At 39.0% G+C, this 26,991-nt stretch overlaps 1 protein-coding gene across 2 annotated transcripts; it reads left to right on the top strand.

Annotated features, from left to right (window-relative positions):
- The first annotated feature begins 539 nt into the window (after positions 1 to 539).
- On the top strand, positions 540 to 26,498 carry STIL (STIL centriolar assembly protein). Of its 2 annotated transcripts, none has more exons than XM_063427780.1 (17): positions 540 to 744; positions 4,551 to 4,636; positions 6,335 to 6,442; positions 8,027 to 8,139; positions 9,037 to 9,221; positions 10,980 to 11,227; positions 13,034 to 13,117; positions 13,367 to 13,453; positions 14,141 to 14,288; positions 14,416 to 14,525; positions 16,075 to 16,177; positions 20,053 to 20,979; positions 21,258 to 21,396; positions 23,319 to 23,538; positions 24,147 to 24,300; positions 24,444 to 24,685; positions 25,035 to 26,498. In XM_063427780.1, the coding sequence occupies exons 2-17, from the start codon at positions 4,554 to 4,556 to the stop codon at positions 25,846 to 25,848; spliced, it is 3,765 nt and encodes a 1,254-aa protein (XP_063283850.1). In that variant the 5' UTR covers positions 540 to 744; positions 4,551 to 4,553; the 3' UTR covers positions 25,849 to 26,498. The 2 variants fall into 2 exon arrangements, with proteins under 2 accessions (XP_063283850.1, XP_063283849.1); XM_063427779.1 differs by lacking the exon at positions 540 to 744 and adding an exon at positions 1,373 to 1,410.
- The last annotated feature ends 493 nt before the right edge of the window (positions 26,499 to 26,991 follow it).

Raw genomic sequence — 26,991 nt, 5'->3', positions numbered from 1 at the left:
AATGCATTACTATTATTATTTTTATTATTTTTAATGCATTACTATTATTTTTATTATTTTTTAATGCATTACTTTTATTATTTTTTATTTTGTAATGCATTACTATTATTATTTTTTATTATTTTTAAATGCATTACTTTGATGTTTTAATGCATTGCTATTATTATTTTTAGTGCATTACTTATACAATGCATTATAAAATAGGGTGTAATTTTTTTTCTCTATGGTTTTCCTTTAGAGCAATTCACAGTAAAGTGAATCAGTTCTATGATAATAAATGGAAAGCTCTCATCAAGCTTGGCTTGACTGAACACACAGATTAAAGAGCCAGCGTCCCCTCTGTTGCTAAGCAACCAGACTCCCCCCTGTCACTGGGCGGAAGCAGTGCGCCTGCGCAGATTTGCCGCGCCCTAGGCTGCCGTTAGCCGTTTGAAAAGTAGGCGTTGTGATAGGCTGATGGCTGCTCAGTTCTCTCCTGTGATTGGCTGAGACGAGCCCGGCGTCGCGGGTTGATGAGGGCGTGGTTTGCGACGCGGGCCTGGAGGATGTCCTGGCGCCATGTTTGTTTATGTCACTGTTTGTGCTCGGGAGCGAGGAAGCCGGTAACTGTCAGCGGGTTTCACGGTGACCCCGCCTCTGGGAGCTGCCGCCTGTCCTGCCGCCTTGCTCTCACACAGTTCCAGGGTGTCCCTCTAAGTCGGGTCTGTCAGTGTGACAGGAAGCAGGATCCATGCTGTGCTCCAGGTAAACCTCCATCCCCTGTGTGTGTGTGTGTGTGTGTGTGTGTGTGTGTCTGTCTGTCCTGTGTGTGTGTCTGTATGTCAGTGTGATTGGTAGCAGGATCCATGCTGTGCTCCAGGTAAACCTCCATCCCCTGTGTGTGTGTCTGTCCTGTGTGTGTGTGTGTGTGTCTGTCTGTCAGTGTGATGGGTAGCAGGATCCATGCTGTGCTCCAGGTAAACCTCCATCCCCTGTGTGTGTGTGTGTGTGTCTGTCCTGTGTGTGTGTGTGTGTCTGTATGTCAGTGTGATTGGTAGCAGGATCCATGCTGTGCTCCAGGTAAACCTCCATCCCCTGTGTGTGTGTCTGTCCTGTGTGTGTGTGTGTGTGTGTCTGTCTGTCAGTGTGATAGGTAGCAGGATCCATGCTGTGCTCCAGGTAAACCTCCATCCCCTGTGTGTGTGTGTGTGTGTGTGTCTGTCTGTCTGTCAGTGTGATAGGTAGCAGGATCCATGCTGTGCTCCAGGTAAACCTCCATCCCCTGTCTGTCCTGTGTGTGTGTCTGTCTGTCAGTGTGATAGGTAGCAGGATCCATGCTCTGCTCCAGGTAAACCTCCATCTCCCGTATGTCTGTCCTCTCTGTGTCTGTCTGTCAGTGTGACAGGTAGCAGGATCCATGCTGTGCTCCAGGTAAACCTCCTGTCTGTCCTGAATGGGGTATTCACTAAACGCGAGTTTATACCGCTCAAATAATAATGTACATTTATTATGCCAAAGTAGTTGGTTGGTAAGGGTTTCCCAAGGCAGCCATGTTAGCAGTTTGGATATTTTGGTTAAATGGAAAATTCCCCCTTGAACCACCGCTCCCCATTTATATTGAATGGCAATGTGGGTGTAATGTAACTGTAGCAGATCACTGACACTCCAGAGGTTATTATCCTTACTAGCATTCGAAATGGGGTTCAGTGCTGTTCCCAGAATGGGGAATGCAGTGCTAACGTTTCCATTTATTAAACATTATATCTAGTCTGTTGTGTTCTAACCAACACAGACCTGATGGATACATTGACCTGATTATTGGATCACCTGACAGGTCCTCAATAGCTTGAGTGTCACATTTTAGCCATCACTGCTTCCTAAAGTTTTAAAAATAACTTTACACTCCTTATATTTAATACATGTTTATTGAATCCACAGGCAAAGCACTGGGCTTAAGTGATGTGTTGAATTTTTTTGTAATCTTTAATAAAAGTGGTCTATTGCTTTACTGTAATCTTTTAGGACATTCGAGGGAAAGGTTTATATGTTCTCGTGTGTGTTAGGAAGTTCTGGCCTTGTTGGGTGAGATTATCTCGAATGTAAACTTGTATGTATTGGCTATGTGAGTATCTCAGTTTTTGTTTCTGTGACTGTGTGTGAAAACCACCATGAACAGAATTGCATTTAGCTTGCGCACTGACGATACTGTCTATAAAAGTTTATTTGGTACTTTCTTTTTCAGTTTGTCAGAGTTCTGCAAGGTTCTGTTAAAGGAACACTACAGTCCACTTTATTGATTATGGTGCACTGAAACCCTCATTGTAAATAGTCAAACACCTTTAGAACACTTTTGATACCTGTCAGCCAATGAGCTAAGCCCTGCACTGCTAGGCTTAATTTAGTAGAGACAGGCAGCGGCATGCTGGCAGACCCCAGGTAAAATGTCAAACTGTTATAAAATGGTTTCACCACTTACAGTGGGTGGGTACCAGGGCATTCCTGATACCATAACCACTACCATGTGTTGTAAACATTATGGTTATTAGAGTGTTTTTCACTACAAAGTGAATTCGTGGGAATTTAAATTCACATTTCAGGCCTAACTAGTCAAAATGGAAACATAACTAACTTTGTTAATTTTTTCAGTTTAGCTGTTTTGACATAAAATGTGCAAGTCACAGCAGTTTGCTCTTTATTGAATAACCCTATAAGATTATACTTACCTAATAGCCCCACGGTCCTGTATTCTGCATGACAAGGCATAATATGTTCCTGCCACCACTTTTCTTTTTTCACACACTTTCTCTATATACCTACCAATTCCAATGCATGTATTAAAGTCTACCTGTCATGCTTAACTTGATTGGTCACTTGTGAATGTATAATGAATAGAACTTCCCTAGCCATTACTTTTAGCCATTGGCTATAGCTGTGTACACAGCAGAACCTCTAAAATATTTTGTCCAGCTAAGCATGTACAATAGTCAGACCCAAAATAATTTTGTTGAGAAACCGTTGCATCAGGCAGACATGCCAATTGATAGTGCAACAAATGCATGCTTGAGGGCTCCATGTAAAATATGCGTTCTTTTTAAATATTGATTTAAGGGACACTGTTGCTGGGTATGTGGTGGCCTGGGGGTGCATAGGAAGTGATTTATACTTGCCTGATGCCCCGCCGTCTTCTTTATTCAGCTCCTGATGCTTTATCCACCAGGAGCCCAGATCAGTGAGGTACTCGAGCATGTGCCAGAGTACAACACTGATGCTAAGGAGAATCCTGCTGGAGTTTCCATAGATATTGTCCTGCGTTGCGCAAGATGATGCTTTTTTACTACATCCATCACTAGTGCAGATTGAGAAACAGCGTAAATGCAAAAATTGTTTTTTTTTTTTGTTTTTTTTTTTAATTTTACAAGACTACTTAAAAGGACACTAGTCACCAAAACCACTACAGCTTAATGTAGTTGTTCTGTTGTCTATAGCCAGTCCCTGTGGGCTTTTTAATGTAAACAATGCCTTTTCAGAAAAAAGGCAGTGTTTACATTGCTCCCTAGTAACTAACACCTGTAGTTTCCACTCGTTAGATGGCTACTAGAGGTGCTTCCTGGGTCAGTGCTGCACAGTTTGCACAACTGGAGTTAAGCATCTCCACACTCTGCATAGAGATGCTGAACGCTCCCCATAGAGATGCATTAATGAAGAGATTCTAATTGGCGCAGTGTGGCATTTGCCACAGTACCCCAATATTGGTGGGTCCTACACTAATTTTAACATTGGAGGCAAACAACTGCTAAAATAGTGACGGTGTTAAATGAATATAAATTAAATTAATCCATTGTAAATGCATTCTTAATATATATCGCTCAAAACACAAGCAAAAGCAATCAAAATATAAAGGGCCATAATTAAAGTAAGAGTGCTTTTTATGAATATATGAACAATGCATGTAATAATTCTTCTATTTATCAAATAAACAAAAAACAAATTTAAGTATATTTTGGATAGCAACATCGCCTTAACAATATTTATTAATTTTTTTGTGTGTGTTTTAAAGAGGGGGAAGGGTGGAGTGGGAGCCCACTCGTGTAATTCTCAACAGTGGTGCTGCCATAAAGAACAACATTTATACAAACTACAGATTAAGGAACAAGACACACAAAAATCCAGTTCTTGTGGCAGCTGGGGGAACTGACAAAACATGACACCGGTATCTCTCCCTCTTGCCAAATTTGGCTAGCAGAGCTGAAGTACATAACACAGTCGTTCTTACTTTTTCTTATATCTTTTGACTATTGGAATGTCAGTTTTTGCATTTTGTAGATTAAAGGGATGCTATAGGTACCCAGACCACTTAATCTCATTGTGCAGTGTCCCTGTCCCACGTAGTCTTGCAGTGTAAAACATTGCTGTTTTAGAGAAAGTACAATGTTTATATTTCAGTACTTAGACTGCCTCTATATTTGTAACACCAAAGTGTTTATAAAATGGATACATTTATTTGAGTATCTTATTTCTATCTCTTGTCTGCAAGACAGATTTAAGTAATTTCCATATAATTTGACTTTAAGGAAATGAGTGCTAAGATAAGCTTGAAGCCTTTCCAGTGCCCAAGAGAATCAAACGGTCTCTCTTCTGAAAATCAGATACATCTAAGGTAATGCCCGCAAAATCGACCTTATTGTTGTGTTTATTGAATTTTAAATTCTACATTTGCCGATTTATACTGTAAATTGCTTGGAATAAACTGGATAATCCAATTAACAAAGGGAAGTTGCTGGCAACCTTTATTGCACCTTAAAGCAGCACTGTCATGCCGAATTTACCTTTCTTTAATCGATTCCTCTTCTCTCCCTCTGTCAGGAAAAACAAACCAAACCTTAGTGTCCACCCTTGCCGCGCAAGTGGGGGCTATTAAACTGAATGTGGGACCTGTTGTCCCCTCCTAAATGGAGTACGGGGCAGGGGGGTCTATTGTCATGTCCCGACCCCTGAGCAGCCAGTGGGGGCCCTAAATAACAATAAGGGGGGGGAGGCACCTATTGTCCTCCCCTGCAACCCACACCGCTGAGCGGCGGGTGGGGGCCCTAAATTACAATAAGCGGGGACCTATTGTCTTTCCCTGCAGACCCCAACCCTGGACGGTGGGTGGGGGCCCTAAATAACAATAAGGGGGGAGACCTATTGTCTCCACCCAATCATAGTGCTCTGTGTCATTTTACACAGCGTGGAAAAGTTCTTTGGATCACCGGAAACGAAGCACACTTTGCTCCTCTGCTGGTCAGAGATGGTCAGGCGTAGGAAACCTCCATAAGACAAAGTAGTCCCTACTTTGTCTTATGTTTTAAAGAAAACTAGAGCAGACAGGAAGAAATAAAGAACAGATCCTAAAAGAGGGAGAGAAGAGGAATCGATTAAAGAAAGCTAAGTTCAGCATGACAGTGCCGCTTTAAGGTGCCGTTGACCCTATTATAATGCTTTAAAGAAAAGATGCAAAAATAAAACTAGAAAATAGTTCTGTTTTTGAAGTTCCTTCATTTGCTGCTAACACCCAGGATTAAAGCTGCAGAGCGTTTTGTAAATCATTGTAGGTATAAGCAGCTGTGTATAGGCGATAAAATAAAAGAATGTAGCATAAGTGATTACCAGTAAGTGCTGGATCCCTTTTTTTTTTTTTTTTTTTTTTTTAAGCATGGAGTACAGTTCTGCTAATGCACATTCATCATAGGTTTCTCAGTCTAATGTTTTTTGTTGTTAAATGTAGGTGAATATTTTTATTTTAACCCTGTGGGTCTGCTTGCTTAAGTTGTGTTCATGCTTATTGGAGTGTTTACATTATCTAGGATATATATATCTCTCTGCATTATCAAACCCTGTGCCAGATGGTTTCTTGAGGGTTATCAAGCTCTACCACTATATCTTTATACCCTTTTTCTTCGTGTCATGTTAGCAATACACCTATTTTGAAATATAACTTCTTGATGTGAAAGGTGACGTTACTTTCATCCCTTTCTTAAAGCGATATTGACACAAGGCTAGGGCTGTAATTTTAATGAACCCATGCTAATTTATGCTAATCACTCTAGTAGGAATCCTTTAAGGGTCTACATTGACAGATGGTAAAATGAGTCTTTACCGAATAAACTCCCACACATCTGTTTCTCAAAAAAATAAATGACTCTCCCAAACTGTGCAGTTAAGGCATTACAATGTATCTTAGAAATAGATTTTGAATAGCTTTTCTTCTATGTATGATTTTTCATATTACTATTATGTAGTGTGTGTGTGTGTGTGTGTGTGTGTGTGTGTATATATATATTTATTTATTTATTTTTATTTTTGTTTTTCCATTTAGGAATATGTCAAATCGAGTACTACCATTTAATTTTCCTCCCTCTAAAATGGCCCTTTGGGATTCAACACCCAGGGGGAATCCTATTGGTTTGCATATCAGCTATTACAGGTATATAAGATTTAATCTTTCCAATTAACTGGTTGTAAAAATAATTATGATTGTCTGGGAATAAATCTAAAGTTTCAGAAATTGGTTTCATCATGTCTAAATTTATCAGTCTTTTAAGGTTTTTGTTTTTTTATAAAGGTATGATTTTTTTGTTTTAATGAAAATTCGGGCGCAATGTATTGAAGCTTTAAAACAAAAAAAAACAAAAAAACATCACTGGGAATCAAAGAATTCGAGGGAAGAAAAAAAAATACACAATTACTTCCTTTGTATTTCTATGTTGTCAATGTGATGCCTTAGACATCCGTGGGTATTCCTTCAGTAGTTCAATACTCGCTCATATGCTATGTGTTTGGCACTGTAGGGTATAAATTTAATTTACATGCAATGTCTAGAACTTCATCTAAAGAGCTCAAAGAAAAATGCAGCATTTTAATAAATAAACCCAGAGCTAATGTTTAACGTTGGTATTTAACTATAGAACAAGTTATCAAAATATGTTCTGTGGTTTCCACAAAGTTATAAAACTTAGAATTAAAGAAACATTCTAATTAGCAAAAGTATATATTATTTATTTAGTTTGACTGTTATTGAACTGTTTGTATATTAGTGCTGGAAGAATCTGTTTGCTGTGTCTTTGACCTGCTTCATATGAATTTATCATTACTGACAACTTGTGTCAATTCAGATGCTTCTCCTAGATGGGTAGTGTGACACATGGTACCTGTTGCTACTCTAGAAGTGCTAATTTATTCTTTGAAATACAGATCATAGCATGAAGCAGGAAACAAATAGACTTTTGTACTTCTCTCTCCTCACCCCCCCCCCTCAATTTTCTTGTGCATTTTGCATCTTAAAGGGGCACTATATTGGTACCAAAACAGATTTTGCTTAATTAAGCAGTTATGGTGTATATATGGTCAATTCTGACATTTGAGTTAAATCACTGTTTATGCAGCCCTAGCCACACCTCCATGCATGTGGCTTACCAAGCATTCCTAAACACTTCCTGTAATGAGATCTAATGTTTACACTTCCTTTATTGCACATTGTTTCCTTTTAGAACTTATGCCTATGATATGCTTATCATGCAGGAGCCTCCTGTGTGTGATTCATGTTTGATTTACAGAGTTAATGTGTAAAGAACGTTAAGATCTTATTTGAAACCATTTTTTCATGTCCGTCACGACCAGGGGAAGGGTGGCTAGGTCTGCATAAACAGAAACAAATGCGATTTCTTCTAAACGGCAGAGAATTGAGTAGTGGGATTGCAGAGGTATGATCTACACACCAAACTGCTTACTTTGAGCCCATTAATGATTATACTCCCTCACTTGCCACATATCCTTTATATATTCACTTTTATTCTTTGCACTGGATCTCAGTACCTGAGTGCCGCCATTTTGTTCTCATTTGTTCATGCTGTTCGTCTTGTGGGGGGATTCAGACCGAGAAAGCTAAATAGAAGAGGATTTGATGAAATTGTATATTTGGTGACAGATCTGCTTTTTAGAGTTTTGACTAAATCAAAACTGTTGGTGATGTATACTGTCTGATACCATGTTTTGTTTCTGAACGGGCTAGAAACCCCAAGCTGTTGGTGTCTGAGAAGGCTCTGCGGCTCTCCTATCGCCACGCCAAATCCGAGAGAAGGCTGTTTTCCTGTTTCCTACTCGGGTCTTTTACTGTGGATGAAGGTCTGTGTTTATGAATGCTCTTTTGCTTTCGCTAGTAAAGAAATGTTTTAAAACAGAAATGGCTCTTGTGGAGTCTTTGCATTATTTTTTTTCCTGTCTGAAAGATACCCTAATTCTGATCTTGTGGTGCAATATAATGGCAAATGTGGTGGCCAAAACTGATTGAAGCTCTGGCCACTTCCACATTATGCTAAATAGTGTTTTATTCATCAAATAAAGTAGTCCTATTTTTTTTTTTTTTTTTTTATCTTCTGAAAGTATTTAATTTTTTTTAAGGTTACAGTGAATTTTAAATATACGGTACTTTTCCCCTTAAACTAGTGATGGATGTTCTTGCCACCCCTGATATTTATTAATTACGTTCTCTCACTCAGATCGGTATAGCCACCAGTGCCCCAAAATAATTTAAAAATGTAGACTCCCTTTCTGACCGAATCCTGAGCCCAGTTTACCTTCTTATCATTGCATTCTTTTTGCATCAATGTTACAATTAAAATTCCGAAACTTTTTTATTTTTTTTAAACTACTTGATCGCGCACATTTTAGATGGTATCTGAAACTGCAATTGTTTAAGTGCAGATCCCATACTTCCTGTATTTATTTAAATACATATATAAGATGAAGTTATTTGTTTCCATCAAAAATGTTTTGCGATTTCAGCCCATGTTGGATAGTTCTGGAAAATTACTAGGAAGTAAAATCTAGAAAATTTTGTGCTGAAGTGAGCAATTGTCTGTCCATACCCATTGATTGTGTGTAATTGTCCAATTAGATATTGTTGTCTTAAATTGTTACCTATATTGCAATGGACTAACAAGTTACAGGTCTGTATAGCCTTAAAACAAGAATATCCCTCTCATAACTCTGGAATGTAATTTCTGGAATTATTTCTTTTAGATGAGGAAGGCATTACTTTAACTGTTGATCGATTTGATCCTGGCCGGGAGATCATCTCTGGTGGTGGCAAAATTCCAAGTACTCTGCTCCCTGGAGATTTTGTTATACCCTGTTCCATTGTCAACAGAGAACATTCAGGGCCTCTTGCTGTGCATACTCCAGAGGATTTTAAATCTTCATTTATGGTAAATTTTAAGAGGAGTTGTGTGTTTTTTTATTTTTTATTATTTTATTTATATCTATCTATCTGTGTGTATGTGTGTATATATATATCTCTATCTATCTCTATATCCAATCTCCCTTTTGAAAAATAAATAAAATAAAACCGTCTTTGCAAACTGTTTACTGTTGGCTAATATTAGACCTTTTACGTTTTGAAACGTCTAGTCTTCCTTTCACCATGTGTTTTATTTTTTTTTAATATGTGTAATGATTAACCTGATAAAGTGTCTCCAGGGACACTATAGGCACCCAGGCCACTTCATCTCATTGAAGTGATCTTGGTGCAGTGTCCCTGTGCCCTATAGTCCTGGAGGGGGGCTTACTCATCGAGAGGGAGAAACAGAGGGTACTATAGTGTAAGGAATACAACTTTTGTATTCCTTACATTATACAATCCCTTTAAGGTACATTGGGGTATACTGGCTAAACAATTGTTCTTCGAACTGAATCCCTGATAAAGAGAACTCTAAGCATCAGTAGTTGTACTGATTTTTGTGCCAGGATTGTCCTGGTGCTGTCCCACTGTCATTATTGAAACAGTTTTTAGTACAATTTCATGGTTTACCTGGCTCCCCAAATGGCCATGCCACATTGGGCCTTATTTTGAAGAAAAAGCTAAATGTCACTGTAGAGTGACGACTGACCGATGTGGGATGGTGCTAATTGGCTGAAAGCACTCAGCTGATCCTGTCCATCAATAAAAACAGTCCTGCATTATACCTACTTAATTCTGTAGGGCTGCAGGTAAGTTGTCAAACCATATCCTTTTAATTTCTCATGATGATTGTACATGCCCTTGGCCTATTTAACAATGTCTGATATAAATAATAATTTATTTGAAGGGAAAAAGAAAAACTAAACTAAATCAGTTTGACAATTATTGTGGAACGGCGCCAGAACACTCCTGGCTCCCTAACTGCTACTGTGAGCTGCAATCTTTGAGGTGCTTGGAGTGTTCTTTGAACCGTGAGATCCAGGGGTGCGTATTCGCTGAACAAAAGAAACCTGAAATTGTGGAGAACTGATTAGGGCACTAATTCTTAACCTATTCTATGAAAGAGGCACATCATGTACTTGGCATTATCTTGGTCACTCATCCTTAAGGTGCAGAAATAGCTCCGTGAACTATTAATTATAGCTTAATGAGCGTTTTTAGCCCTCTTTAGGATCATACCCGTATCAGATGGTCTCCACTCCTCGGGAATGCAATGTAGATGCAGTAAATAGCTCATTGTGAGCATTGTGGCCATGATGAACCTGTTACTTAAAATTAGCACGGGGTCCATTTTGTGTTCCTACTTGCTTATTAATAACAACTGGACCAATTCATTGTTGCACATATCTTTCTCTCTCACTGTCTTTTTATATATTTGAGAAGTCCTTGAGCATAGAAACTCAATGAATCCTGTTAATAAAGAAACATAAATAATGTATGTGTATTGAAACTTCTAATGCCAAGATGCTCAACCACACTGAATGTGTGTATGTGATAACTTTTTGAGTGCAATCTATTTTTTTTAATATCATTGTTTTGTGTGAAATGTTTGGTTTTTAGAGGTTTTTTTTGTTCTTCCTCCAGTTTTATTTTTTGTACGTACAAAGCTGATGTAGTCATTTCAGGATGTCAAGTAGGAAAGAGGAGGTGAAAATTACCATTGTTGGGCTCTAATTGTATTGTTTGACAGATGAAAAAGAAATGCATGTATTTTTTTTGTTTTAAGGGCCTGCAGAGCCATCTTCACTGCAAAGAAGCCTTGGATGTCTCTAAATTGCTGATTACGCGAGCACATATCACTTACACAGAAGACATGGACAATGTTCACTTTGATCTTCACTGGGCGGCAATCACTGTAGCGAATACATTTGAAAGTACTCCCGTCAAGCCTCTCCCAATTATCCCCACAGCCCTAGCCAGGAACCTGAGCAGTCACAATAATATTGCACAGCTTCAAGGAACACACAAATGCGGGTAAGTTCCATTTATTTTGAGTGTTCTTTAATATATCAAAATAATACTAGTTTGTTTCAACTTTACAAATGCTTGTGGTTATGGCCTTGTTGCAAAGTGATATTTAAAGTACTTGTTTGTTTCCATTTTCACAAAATACTACTTTTTGACCACTGATGTAATCTAAATTGAATGCATCTGCACTGAACTCTGAAGGCAAACTTCATGTGAAAGTTTATTATGCTCGCTCTTTTTTTTTTTTTTTTTCTCTCCCCTCTCCTCTATTGTACGGTCTGGTTTTAACCCTTTGAGTATATTTCTAAATCCTAATGTTGCCATGTTGTACTGCTAGAGTGCTTGCAAACAGCATTTTGGTAATAATTGGGCTTTAAGCAATGTGTATACCTTATGCACATCTACAATCTTTTTTTCCTGTTAAAATCTATCAAATTTACCTATAATAAACAAACGCTATTATACTTTACTGAAAGAGGTGTGTGTGTGTGTGTGTAAAATTGTGGCCGTAGATGTTGCAAATCCACTGGAGATTTTCAGTTTCCAAGGTTATTACAATGCATTACATTATGTTGGTACATTTGGATAATCTAATTACGAACAGTAATGGATGCTGAATATGCTCTTCAGAATGCTTTGTCTAATTATTATTTATTTTTATTTATTTTTTTTATCGTGTTTTGCTATGTTTAGTAAGTCAGGGCTCAAATTTTCTACTCACCACTAGCCTTTTAAAGAGTAGAATATTCTGCCCTGGTAAGTGTCGTGGACCCTCTGGGCTTGCCATGTCAAGTAACTTTAAAGGCCTGACTAATGGTGAAAGACTGAATACTTGGTATAAGTTATCGGGGAAGTTAAACAGACATTTTAAAGGGTCACTCTTGGAATTAACACAAGTACAATGGGCACTCTGGCCATCGTAAACACTACATGTTGTTATGGTGCTATGATACCCCAGGTGCTGCCTTCTTGTAGTCTTTTAAAAATCATTTATTTTCCTTGTTGTCCGCAGTCTGCAATTCTTCTGGGCTGGTAAATGATGCTACCGGGGTGGATTTACACCACCAACAGCAAAAGGGTTGAATTTTGTGTGTGCAGTATTTTGTAACGAAGCTCTGCTCCTACAGACTCAAAGCACCATGACCACTTAAAATCACTGAAGTGGTCATAGTGCTTGGAGTAACTCTTTAAATGGGACATTAGTTTAATTCCATACCTTTTTAGTAGATTATTTAGAAAACCTAGATTCTGCTTACCCCTGTGCTCGAACTGTTTGACAAAAAGCCAAGCACGCCCATCTGGTGAAAAAGGATGGATACACTATAAAGTGCTAGGACTACAAATATGTTTGATGAATAATGATAGGTGTATGCATAAAAAAAAGTAATCAAAGGAAATATGTAAATAAATAGAAATTGCATTCCATTGATAGAATGAGCAGTTGGATACCGGTTGGTAATATATCTGAGAAGGGACATGACAAACTTATTTAAGTGCATATGGCGCTTGGAAAATTGTCTTTAGTTTTAATTACTTGGCAAACTGACAAAATAGAAGCTTCAAAGTGCAGCGTGCAGCTCTGGCTGCAAGTCCTGTCCATCAGAAAGCACTTAGTCTCTCAGCACCCTTAGCGTGTCAAGATGACAGGGACTCCGTGGGTAGTTGTACATTTGTTTTTGTGTATGTGGCCTGTATATTCATACACCTTATCTTGGTTATTGCAGCAATACTGTGCTTTTGGTTGGCCTTTTATTGTTCAGTTTTGCACACATGGGTTTGAAATGTACTTTATTCCTCCTGTTCTTTTGATAGATATTTGACAATGGATCAAACACGAAAACTCCTCCTCCTCTTAGAATCTGATCCCAAAGTGTATACATTGCCTCTTGTTGGGATGTAAGTATGAACCTTGAACCTTTTTAGAAAAGCTGCCTGTTCCTAGTATGTGTTTTTTGCTTTTTTTTTTTTTTAAATATGCAATGGTTGCAAAGAAAATAGTGTGTGTGTGTGTGTGTGTGTTAATTGCACCATTGGTGAAATTCAGACCTGGTAATGACTTTTCAGCCTTTTATATTAAATATGTGTGCAATACCAAGTGGGGTAAATATGAATCTGGATGATGTTTCTATTGATTTCTCCTTACAGTTGGCTGAGTGGAATAACCCACATTCACAGTCCACAGGTGTGGTCTAGCTGTCTGCGTTATATGTTCAGCTCTTCAATTAAAGAAAGGTAGCTACTTGTGTTGCAAAAAGCAGTTTTTCGTCTCATTTGATATACATTTAATTTTAAAAATGCCCCTCTTCCTATAGTTGGCTAATCTAATGCTAATGTCTGTTTTCAAATATGAATTCATTTTTAATCTGCATCTTATAAAACGTGATATTCAGTAGGGGGCACTTTGTCCTATGTATTTTTCATATGCTTGACAAATGCAGTACAACCTTTTGTGATTATTTACAACTTTAACATGAAGGCCACCATAGCCACTTTATGTCAATGTAGTGGTTATGGTGCCATTCGGCTGCAGGTTTTTTTTTTTTTTTGGTGTGTGTGTGTGTGTGTTTTAAAGCCATTTTCTGGATAACCTGCTCAACTCACCTGCTATGGGAGTTAATTGTTTTAAAATGTGGGTGACATTGATATTGCTAATATGAAAGCAGAGCAGAGGCCAGGCTACTTGAGCCTCGGGAACCCCTGTTATGGTCAAACCGTTTGAACAGTTTTACTAAGTCCAATGGCATCATAAACATTGTGTGCGCAGGTAGTGGTTGTGTTGTCTAGACTGACAATCCAATCAGGTGGGGATACTGGAGTTTACTAGCAATATGCAACAAGTGTAGCTTATATGGACCAAGTAAATATAGGTGATCACTCAAAAAAAAATAATTTAATCTCTGGCATTGTTTCTGTTCACAGAGTTCTGTCCGAGTTGGGGAGTTTTCTAATCGTCCTTTATTCACGTACACATAAAGAACCTGAGTTTTATGAGTGTGTATCTTGTGCAGGACATGATCATCTTGCCTTCCAGCTGCTAACTAATGAGGATGTTTTGCATCTATTCAAAGTAAGATTCGGTTTGCTCACAGCAATATCCTAGTTTGTGGACCGTTAATCTATTGTATGTGTTTTTCAGGTACAAGGAAAAAAATAACGTTATAACTGATGCAGAAGTTTTCATTGTTTTGTTTCAGAACGTTGAAGTTGGAAGAAAAACACATCATCAGTTTGAGTTTTCCACGGAAAGCCACAATCCTGATTCATTTCTATTTAAGGAAGCCGCCAAAAGCATTTCGGATACAGTGTAAGGTTCCCTAAAAAGCACACCAGTCATGTAAAGGGTTACTCAAACCACCACGACAAATTCTGCTTTTAGTATAAGTGGTCATATTAGTAGGAGTTGTTTGTGTAGTGTTTCTGCTTAAAAAGCTGCAAATACAGAAAGCTTTGTGCCGAGGGCTACTTGCACTCCTGTACATTTCACTTAGACGGTCTGTGTTCCAGGCTGCCTCATGTCAGTTCTGTGCAAAAAATAAATCTGCCGTTGGTTAGTACTGCACACTGGCGAAAGAGGTTCACATCTCATCTATGTCCCATCCCTTCCCTGTTTAAGCCTTTATGTGATCTTAAGATGCTGGTTGTGTCTATTCTGTTTTTGTTTTGTGTTTTCTCCCCTCACTTTGTGTCTGGCCCCATTCTCTCTTTCGTGTGCACTATGAGCAAGTAAGATAGTCCAATCAAATGCTTCTTTCTGAAAAGTATTTGATTGGAGCACAATCAGACAGCAGTGATGTCAATCGATACATGGAAACCAGTGCGGAGAACTTAGTCGAGCATTGGTTTCCAGGTCAGTAATTTCTTTATTTTCAGCATTATAAAGGGAGGGAAAAAACCTGATATTGTCCATTATGGCTTTTTACACAAAATGCAAGAATGTTATGCAAAGAGTAACCCTTTAACAGATATCGTAATATGAAATAATGAATGTCCATGATATTTCATCTGTTGTGCTCAGCAAATGTGTACATCAAATATTTCTCTTGCCTGAATCCGTCATTTTGGTGTGCGGAATGTGTACTAATATTTCACCTTCCCACAATGCTAAGTGTGTAATCCTGCATTGTTTATTGCATATCTACATGTTTGACTTTAGTGTTTAGTGGACTTGTCATGCCCATGCATTTTATACTGAAGTATGCAGCAATGGCATAAGAAACTATTTTTTACAAAGTGTGGGGGTATTTGAATTCACTTTATTGCTGCTCGAAAGGAAGCACTGTTCATAGGTTCTCTACTTCCCCCTTACAACTCCTGGCAGAACTGCTGTTTTGTGTATACACATGCACGCAGACACACAGAACTGGCTTCTGGTGAACATCCCATGTTACAGTTGATTTTACTACAATATATCTACATGGGGGTTCTCTTGGTGTGTCGCCAAGACATGCTATAATTAAAATATGGGTGTCTAAATTCTTTTCATGCAAGTGGCTGCATTGATTACCCTTTCTAAATCTATAACAAATGCCCATTCTCTCCCTCCCAATGACAAAATAATTTTGTTAGGGAAGGGCCTAACCTTCACATTAGGCGCAACCGGTAAAACATGGTGATGCTCAGAAAGTTGAAACCTGCTGAAGTGATGCCCGATTAAGTTGGATTCTCAGCCTTGAGATAGAATAGTCTAAGAGATATGGGGTAGTTTAGGAAAGGATTCTGGTTGTAGCAGGTTAGAAAGACCTGCATAACGAGATCTAGTCTGCAGCCGTAGACTGGGCTTGCTTTTTTTTTCAGAACATGCTGAGATCAGATCATTAAATATATGTATAATCTTATATATTCCCTCCCTGCAGTGCATCTCCAAACAAATTGTCAACAAGCGACCATGACTCGGGAGTGGAAGATGAAGATTTTTCTCCTAGACCATCCCCTCGTCCTCATCCTTCAGTACCTCAGGTAAAACATTGCCTAAATGTTTTATTTACTTTGTGGGCATGTGTTCAAAATCGCTGAGCTTCTTCTCAAAGGCAGTTATTAATTGTGGCATAAATGTAAACGTTTCGTTTTTTTGCGTAGCAGAAAACAAAAACACAGTCATCAAGTTGCATTAAGATGAAAATTTTGTTGCCTCAAAAATGTACTATACTATTAAATGTGAGTTGTGATAGAGATCTACATCTCTCTCTCTCTATATAAATCCGACCTGTGCATCGTATGCTGTGTAGTCACTTTGATAGGGAAAGTGGATGTGATATAGATTCTTTTAAGCAAACAAATAAGTTTGAATGTCTATCTGTTCCTGTCCAAATTTGAGATGATTAAATTGCGTATACGCAGAAGTAAATTCACACTGACACACGGAGTTCAGGTTAAAAGAACTTCGAGAAAATTTAATGGCATCTGGTTAAAAAGCGGGCTCGCAGACCCTTATAAAAGCAATATTACATCATCATAGAATATCAAGATAACCACAAATAAACATCATTAATTGGGTTAGGTGTTAAGTGGCTATGTCAATACCCACCCATCAATATTATTAATTGGCTTAAGTACTAAGTGGCCGGCTAAATGTCCTCCCACCGAGAGGTTGCGTCATCTTGGACACGGGAGTGGACACGATGGCTCAGACGCCATCTTGCTAGCACGAGGCTTCACTCGATGGGAGGGGGGCTTTAGGCGCCATTTTGAGTAGTTAGTGCTGTTAGATTCGAGGTCAGGTTCAAGGCTTTTTAGTGAATGGACATTTCATTAGTACAGTTCTCATGATCTAACTATGGCATACAATGTTTCATACTACAGGAACTTGACCATTCCGGTGTTGCTCATATCCTTCTAGAAAATACATTCTCTTTCTAATATTCTAAATGCTGTTAGGAAAATCTGTCATATATGAAGTTAATGTGAAGTTTTAATAAGAGTTTTAATTATTCTATAACAGATGCTGTAATGTGACCTCGTGTTCTGGCACACGTAGCCTGTACTTTGTATTTCTAACATTTACCGGTATGGTTATAAATTGGTAAGGAGACCAATCTGGCTGGAAATTTATGACCAAATGAAGCAACTAATGTGTGCCACTATTTTAAATAATTTTCAGATGTTCACTCCTTTACTTTTCTCATGATATAAGTATTCCTGTATTGACATTAATAGGGCTTCTGAGTTGGGAGCTTGTTTACTGTAACCACTATTGCTTTTTATCATAGGATGTGCATTATCCCGGTCTTCCTTTTGTTCATTCCATTGACGTAAAATCTACTTCATCCCCAACTCTTTAACAATAGATGGGGAAACTTTGTTTTTTGTGTTTTCCCGGATCTCACAAGGCTTTTTTTCAGCCTGTAGTGCACCTCTAATGTGTCTGATTGCAGGAGTCCAGACAGATCTTGAGATGAAAAGAGGAGTGTAGAAATGTGTGCATGGTTACTCTGCCTTTTCAAAAGGAAATTGTAATGTCAGAGTGAAATGGATCAGACATTCGTAATAGCTGCCTTTATTGTACATTAAAAAATGTTCTAAACTCCAAGCACATATAAATATATTAAACTGCCAGTAGATGGCACTGTTTGTTTTGAATTTAAATTCTGTGTAATTCTTGTGCAATGTGTACTTGTTTTGGAAGCTGATGAAAATCTTATAACATTGGTTAACACTTATTTTTATTTTTCCACACCTCACAAATACATTCTTGTTAAATATAACATTGAAAATCCTGGGAAATGACTGTTCTCTTTAATACACCATTATGTGAAAATTGTACAACTAATTACTGTGCTATCCTGACTTCAGCGGCTGCTAGAACCGATTCACTTTTTTTTTTTTTTTCCATATGAAGAAATGGACATTATAGGCACATAGACCACTTCATCTCATTGATCCCTGTTCCCTTAACACTGCCATGTAAAACACTGCAGTTTTTAGAGAAACGGCAATGTCTACAATATTATTCATAAAGCTTAAACAAATTCCGTAACTCTTTGGGTTAAGACAGCCTCTAGCGGATGTCGACCAGACAGCCACTACTTGTGCTTCCTGCAGTTTCATGGAGTTTGACACCATGAAACGTCGCTGTACCTCCTCACACTTTGCATGAGGACGTCCAGCATGTTGAAAAACTTCACTGGAAAGCATTGAGTAAATGCTTTCCTATGGGGAAGGCATAATATGCTTGTCGCACTTGCCGTGCATGTGTTTTGGCTTCCCCACCATAGGATGACCTCTGAGGAGGCGTAGTCCAACCCAGTGCCGAGGGACATACATGCTGGAGTCTTATTTATTATTTTTTTGTTAATCCTTTTACATGGGTGGGTCAGATGGACATTATAATGTTAGCAATACAGTTTTGTATTTTGTATTGCTAACTTAAAGCGACTCAGTCGCTCCCACTACTACCACCAAAAAAATAAATTTGAGCATTTCGTAAAGATAAAATCTTTATGAAATGCTCATAAAGATTGTTGGAATTTAATTCAAATGCCAATGCAGTCCATATTTATCACAAGTCAGAGTAGGGACTGCTTGTCTGTCTTCGTCATTTGTCAGGTGGTGATGCAAGACAGCAGAAGCTGACAGACCTGCTTTAAAGGGACACTCCAGTGCCAGGAATGTTTTTCTGGCACTGCAGGTCCCCTCTCCCTCCCGCCCCCCATCCCAAGTTGCTGAAGGGGTTAAAACCCCATCAGTGACTTACCTTTTATCCAGCTCAGATGTCCCTCAGTGCTGGTTCATGGTCCGCCCACGCTCCTCCCCCGCGCGCGTTAGACCTCACTATAGGAAAGCATTAACATATGCTTTCCTATGGGGATTGCAGCGACGCTTGAGGTCCTCACATAGCGTGAGGACATCCAGCGACACTATAGCACAGGAAGTGCCCTCTAGTGGCTGTCCAGTAGACAGCCACTAGAGGAGGTGTTAACCCTGCAAGGTAAATATTGCAGTTTATGAAAACTGCAATATTTACAGTTGCAGGGTGAATGGTAGCACCCAGACCACTCCAATGGGCAGAAGTGGATTTTCTTATAGAAATTACCACATACTTGCTTTCTTAATGCACAACAGAGCCCTGTTCAGCTTGCATTAAAAAAAGAAATGGGCAGCTGTTTTGTGTCTGGGTCAGTGATAGTACCTATAATGCCAACCGTGACATTGTTAAAGGGACACTCCAAGCACTATAACTCATTGTATGGTTCGTGGCCTGGCGGCTTCCATTCGCTTTCCTGAGCTAAGCTCTACTGTTTATTAGCTGATAGCTTTAGCTAATTACTCTCAGCCAATGAGCTACTCTGCACTGTGGATGTAAACCATGGACCCCAGGTAAGCTGTCAAACTGTTGGGAAATAGGTTGACTACTTACACTAGGGGGCGCCAAAGGACTTTAGACACCATGTCCTCTACAGTGCACTCACTTGGCTAGGGTGCTTGGGGTGTTCCTTTTTAACATGGGAAACACTGTTTCACTATACAGTTGTTTGACTGCTGTAGTCTTTTTAGTACTATGCGGTTTCCATATCTATACAAACTATAAATATGGATGTGGTGGCTGCATGCACAAGCCATCTTAATGTGCATCTGAGATGGCTGCATGATATAACCAGGCAACTATTGCACAATCATCAAAACTCACCCGATCTCCATGAATAAACTGTCAATATTCTGATTTGAAGGTGTCAAGATGACTGCCCCTATTGGTATACTTTTAAGTTGAATTTAGATATTTATTTTGATCACAAAATACCTTAATCATAGCATCCATGACATTTTTTTGTGTGTGTGTTTGTGTAAACAAACAAAAAACCCTCAAACAATTGTCCACATGTGCTTCTTTCACGCAGGTAACAAGAATTCATCCATCGGTTCCTGAACTTTCTCTCGTCTTTGGCAGCATCATAGAACCAAATTCTCCATCACAGAATCCAGAAACTATCCAGAATAAGCGAATTTTGGCTTCACCCTCTACTCCAGACAGTGAAAAACCTAATTTTGGTGAATCCGTTATAAAATCAACCCCAGCAAATGTAAGCTCAGAAGTATCAACAAGAAAAATGTCCAAAGGGAAAAACTCTCTGGCCGATTCCCAGCCAGCTCGACCGAAATCAAGCAACCAATCCAGAAGAAATTCCACATCATCTTCTTCTCTTTCTACGCCTCGAAGTGGATCCTCACCAGATTCCTCACTCCACCTGAACAAACCTGAGCTAAACTGTCAAATGAAAGGGCCACAACACTGTTCGCTTCCCATGAGAGCGACATCTCGCTGCCGACAGACAGCTGGACCACAGTCTCCTGACTACAATGGGACCTTTCCACTTCCTTCAAGGAAATCTGTGGAAATGCCAAAACAAATGCTGAATTTGCATCCTTCATACCTAAATAGTGGTTGCAACTGCTGTCACAATCCTAGTCCAGTCCAATGCCATTCAGCCAGTTCATGGGCAGGCATGGGTCATCATGTTATGGAGAATAAGTCTGAACAGCATGGAAATGTCACCCCTACATATACTAACATGGCTTGCCAAAATATGTGCTGCAGCCCAATCTGTGTAAATAGCTGCCAGAAAAGTGCAGGACGTGCTTCATTGGATAACGTAATGTCCCCAGGGAGAAGAGAGTCGTTGCTCATGAGTCCTTGCAGCCCTCACTCGTGCCATCACAGCCCACCCCTGATGTTACCCACAGCTAATGGAATGTTGGGGCTTTCTGCCGAAGCATACCAGCTGTTAGCAGAGCAGGATAAACAGCTCAAATTGCTCCAATCACAGGTTAGATTTTCATTCTAAATCATTCTTCTTTCCATGTGTGTGTATCGTTCTCCTGCTGTTATTGTTTTCTTAAATAATTGGCAATAGGAAATCCCCCAAATATTTAACTTTCCCCAAAATATTTAACTTTCAGGGGTACACTATGCTAGTAGTAAAAAACACCACTCTTTGGGTTCTATTCCCCACGATGCTCCACCAGATTGTCATCATAACAGTTTTTTTTTATCTGTTAATATATAGGTAGTGTGTGTGATATATGTACCTCATCTTCTTTGTAGATTCAGCGCTTACTTGAAGCCCAGACTGTAGCCTTTGAATCGTGTAAGCCTCCATTAACCAAGAAACAAACTGAGTCAGTTTCCACGGAAACATCAGAAAGTGAGAAGAAAACATGTGTGAGCATTGCTGTTAGTACAGGTAATTTTGTTGCCCTTGTCTTTGCAACTTTCTTTAAAGGGAAGCAAATTAGAGCAGGTATAGATCTAATCTATGCAGTTTGCTGGTGGGGTTATCTCACAATTTGTAGGAGTTGTTGTATGCAACTGTAATTTAATGGTTTGCAGCCTGCTTTACTGTTATGAAGATGGCATGCCAATGGCACGGCTCCAACCTAGAACAGTGCCTTACTGCTGGCACAGTCCCCATCCATTGAGAAAAAAAATAACAAACTACACTCCTCTTAGATCCCACGCTGAGGCTAAGTTATCCCTGCAAACCTGGTCTTTCTTCAATGACATCCTCGCCCTTCTCGGCAGGCTGAGAGAGGACTTGGGGTATCACGAAAGGGAGGAAAGAGGGGCATGCCACTGCTTGTCGACACCTGTTGCCAGCATGCAATGTGTAATAAGCAGCACCTTTTTATCCACACAATTGACAATAGCAGCCAGGGCTGGTAATGACTCAGAGGTGCAGTTAGACCTCTGGCACCCAAGTGCCATATCTCTGCTTGTGCAGTGCTTCTTGGTAAGATGATAAACATACAGACTCCAGGCACCATGACCAATTCAAACCACTGACGTTGCTATGGTTATTTTGCTTGTGTGTATTTACCCCTTGCTCATTTAAACAAAGCTTTCTTCAACTTTTGCCTCTCTTAATATTTTGTATGTCAATTACTTGATGTAAATGTCCCATTTTAAAATTGTATAGGGCTGCTGAATATGGTGATGATAATAATGGTGCTTGGAGTGACCCTTTAATCCAGAGGTCCTCAAACTCCGGCCCCCCAGATGTTGCTGAACTACAACTCCCCTGATTCTTTGAATTGCCTAGATAGCCAGAGAATCATGGGAGTTGTAGTTCAGCAACATCTGGGGGGCCGGAGTTTGAGGGCCCCTGCTTTAATCTTTGCAATATATTGCTTTTTAAAATATCACCAGCAGATGGCCATGTTGAGCAAACTTTATTAAATGGGCAGTCCCTGCAACTGCTGACACTAGTTTTGGTGTGTCTCTTTACAATAAGCCAAATACACATGCTTTTTGTACTTGTGAAGTTTAACTTTTCTGTTAAGGAAATAGACATGTTGGACTGCATATCTGCCATTTAGTTTGTGGTTTGCTTTTGTACACAATATTAAGTGTTTAGAGTTAGTTCTGTCAAAAAGGAAGCCGTCCTAAAGGCTTTTTGTATAGAACATGATATTTTGACTCCATTATTTTTACTGCAACTCGCAGTGAATTCAAGCCTAGTACTGTGATAGGATGCAACCTTTGTCATAAGTCAGTTTGTAAAATTTTATCCCGGCCAGATATTCCACGCACAACTGTATGTGGTATTATTGTAAAGTAGAAGATATAGAAACAGTTTGGGGAAGGCCCCTTTATATTCCATGACTGTGCCTCAGTGCACAAAACAAGTTCCATAAAGACGTGGTTAGCTGATTGTGGAAGAGCATGACTGGCCCACACAGAACCCTGACCTCCACACCATCAACACCCTTGGGATGAACTGGAATGGAGATTGTGAGCCTGGCCTTCTCGTTCAACATTGTGTCTGACCTCACAAATCCTCTACTGGATGAGTGGGCAAAAGTTCCCACGGAAGCACTCCAACGTCTTTTAGAAAGCCTTCCCAGAAGAGTAGAAGCTGTTATAGCTGGACTGCCTATTATAGTCTGTCTTTAGAATGCAATGCTATAAAAGCCTCATGGTGGTGAAATGGTCTGGTGTCCCAATGCCATTGTGTATTTCTTAATCTAACATGATCTAGATTTCAGTGCTTACACGTAGAAAAGTATCCTTTCAGATTCATTTAAAACATTGAAATTCTGGAAACAAAAGTGACAGAATTCACTTTATTTTTTTTAATTTTTTTTTTTTTCTTCTCCATTCTTTAAGGTGCTAGTTTGTTTTGGAACTCCCCATATCCTGAGGAAGAAGAGTCTGTGGACCAACAGGATGATTCTGTCCTGTGTAATGAGTTACGTGCTGCTGTGAACAATGAACAAGATGCAAGCCGTACCAGCATTGCTTCCTCTCTAAAAGCCGTGGACATCTGCAGTTTTGCAGAAAGCAGTCAGCTGACAGAGAGAGGCAACATCTCCTCTGCTCCATTCCAGTAAGTACCCTTTGTACACTCGCTGTCCTGTTATAATTATTATATATCGCGTATTTACACTCAAACGTTTCAGCAGCTGTCACTTTCCTCTCCTCGTAGAATTCTAGCTGTTATTTCTGTTCCTTAATGTATGTTCAGTTGGCAATATTATCTACCACAAACCATGGTGCAGGGTGGTTATCCCCACACCCTTAGACCCCCGTCTTTATAAAGTTATCTTCCTTTTCTTTTTTGTGATTGCTTCAGAAATGTCACCATTTTATCGATGACTATATTAATTAGTAACTTTTTTTTTTTTTCTCTCAACTGTTCGCTCAACTACTTTGCTTGCCCCACACAATTGCAGTATGGCAGAGAAATTCAAGAAATTATATATTTTGCTACACCAAAACTTTATTAGGTGTTTGTTTTTTGACATTAATTATATATATATTAATTATATGGGCATTTTTCCCCTCCACCAACACCAAAACAATTCAACAATTTCTGTTCTGTCCTCTGTAGATGGTGTGAAGAACAATTTGGGATTGAGGTTGTGAAAAATTATTTGATATTGTGATTATTATTTTTTAATTCAATATGAACTGTACAAATATATTACTTTCTAGTTCTTTAAAGAACAAGCCCTTCTTTCCTGTTTTGCAACGGGATGGTGTCCGTGATCAGGCAGCTCGACCAGAGGACTCAGGGAGCCCAACAAAAGCTGAGCTGGATCAAAATATGCCCTCTGATCCTCCGGAGAAGTTTTACCAAGACTTAATGGTGAGCTTTACTTTATAAGATTAGTGTCATTGCTGCATTTGTGCTTCCTATGCTCTATACAAATACAAATCTCTAATGTGTGATTAAATGATGTTGTGTAGATGTTAATCCAATTTTTGTTTATTATTTTTTTGCGTTCCCAGTGCCAAGTGAACAATTTGTTAAAGACCTCAACTACTGTAGATGAGGAATCTTGTGTCAGTGTCTCAAATACCCCATCCAGATCATGTCCTCCTACCAAGGAGAAGAAAAAGTCTAATTCAAAGAAGGATGACAACAGTGTGTTGAAAGCAACCCTTAAGCAACTGAAGAGTCTGGGAGTAAATATCAATGCGGATGCATCTGACGTGAAGACCAGACATTATGATACAGCAGACAATGCATGGTAATTTTAACTTGATTCTTGTTTTGTTTGAGATGTCCTATTCTAAAGTTTGAGGTGCCAGTTTGCAAAATGTTCTTATTACACCTTCATAGTGGTGGAAAATATTCTGCAATATTAAACGTTCCTGGGTAAATGTGCTTAATTCATGGCAGATCAATACATTGGGTATACTGCACCTTGTTAAAAGCCTCATCTGATTTCCAAAGATGGACTGAGAGCTTGAACATAATGGTTTGTTTAAATAATTCTTAGCATTTCATAGTATGTTTGTTTATTTTTTTTTCTCATTATTATTAAACCTTAATGATGTACAGTATTAAAATATGTCTCTCTCTCTCTCATCTTTCAGTGTACTCGCCTGCATTAACCCAGAGGCAGTCATTCCAAGGTTAAACTATGTCTCGTTTACAAATATTGGCTTGAGTGGGTTTGCCCCCAATGGAGTTGATTTGAGCATGGAGGCCAATGCTATTGCCTTAAAATATCTAAGTGAGTCCCAACTGATACAGCTCTCTGCAAGCAACTCACACAAGGGCAAACTGGTGGATTCTTCAACAATCGCCAGTCTCTTTCCTGGGAATACAGATAAAAGCATGGTTGGCCTCAGTTTAATTTCCCCAAACAATATGTCCTTTGCCACAAGGAAGTATATGAAACGGTATGCCCTGATAGACAGCAGCGACAGAAGTGATGACGAAGATGATCTAACAGCTGACTATAGCTTGGCTGAGAGTACTGGGGATGGGAAATATGTAGATGATAAACGGGCGATTTCTAGTTTCTCTGTCACTGAAAGCTTTGAAAGGATTAGTGACAGATCTTACCGTGATAGAAAGAACTCAAACCGAGATGTTGACGTTGGATGTGTTAATCACCAAGAGACAAATAAACTGAGAAACATTACAAACGAGATCCCACCAAAGAGTGGAATTGTGCCGCAGCACTCAGAGGAGATAGATTTGCCATTTTTTAAGGACTTTAACACCAAACCAAAAGTACTTGGACATGCTCAATTCACCAGGCACCCAGAGAAGGAAAACTCTGGCACCCCATTAGTCTTACCTAAAAAAGACTCCTCGCTAAAGCAAATACCAGATTCCACAGGTTCTGTTGGGGACATTTTAGATGTCAACCGACTTAGACAACTTCCAAAACTGTTCTGAGTGTTTGTTATAAGCGGGTCATTGTAATGCCAAACGGCTCCTGTTCAGTATCCCTTCCTATGGAAGTACTGGCAACAGCTATTCAGGTCTCTGTCAAACCAACACCATTATAGTCTTGTTTCTATTGCACTGCGAATACTGTGAAAGTAACTTGCTGATTACTGTACTAGGTCAATCTGTCAGACCTTGTGTGGCTGTACATGTATTGATATCACAATGTGTGTAATTGGATTAGCAACACATTAGTGCCTTTTCTGTGAGGGAATTTTGTACTTTTTGTTTTGAAACCTTACAGCTTTGTCATTGTCAAACTCGTGAATCAGTTGTCACTTATTTTCGTCTTCAACAAATTTTAATTGAGCTCAAAAGATCGTCTTCTGCAGGGATATTTGTATTGTATTATGTTTTTTTTAATAATGGCATGTTGGATTATTTAATGGTGCCAGGTTTTATTCCTGATCATGTCTGTTGACAATAGGGTAACTTATATACCCGCTGCGTGTTTTGTGTGTGTGTGTAATCAAGGTTTACACTTTACAGAATCCAAAAATGGTTGAGACTGTTACTCTAGATAACTTTCTATATTTTTGTGCACATTTTATGATCTAATGTGGTCTTAATTGTTTCCTCACTTTTTTTTATTTGTATTTGAATGTCGCTATATTAAATATTTTATATTTTTTAATAAAGACAAATTTTACTTTTTTCAGGTTGTTAAGCAAATGCAAAGTAGCTCAGTAGATTCTTATTCAAACATCAGTGTCATTGGTGCTGTTCCCAACAGGGAAAACAAAGTATTTCCTAATCCCTTTCTTGATAACCCCTCCTTGTGGAACACATTTTATCTATGAATCAGGACGTGCTTGAAATTCAATTAAATGCTTAGTGTGTTATTGCTAATAAAGCACTTTGGTGGGGGCAACAAATACCCATTTCTTTGTGAATTATCCACAAATTCCATGTCATTTGACACTGTGAAGTGCATTTTTTTTTTCACAGGCTTAAATAGAAGAGGAGACTGACTCAAGCACTGTGAACAATAAGCAGAAATCACACACACGCTCTCTCGCTCTCTTAGCTTGGAGGAAAGACGAGACAGGGGGGATATGATAGAAACATTTAAATACATAAAGGGAATCAACA

This window comes from Pelobates fuscus, chromosome 7, assembly GCF_036172605.1.
Source record: "Pelobates fuscus isolate aPelFus1 chromosome 7, aPelFus1.pri, whole genome shotgun sequence".
Taxonomy (NCBI): domain Eukaryota; kingdom Metazoa; phylum Chordata; class Amphibia; order Anura; family Pelobatidae; genus Pelobates; species Pelobates fuscus.
Note: the sequence above shows the minus strand (reverse complement) of the source record. Positions and strands in the feature narration are given on the sequence as shown.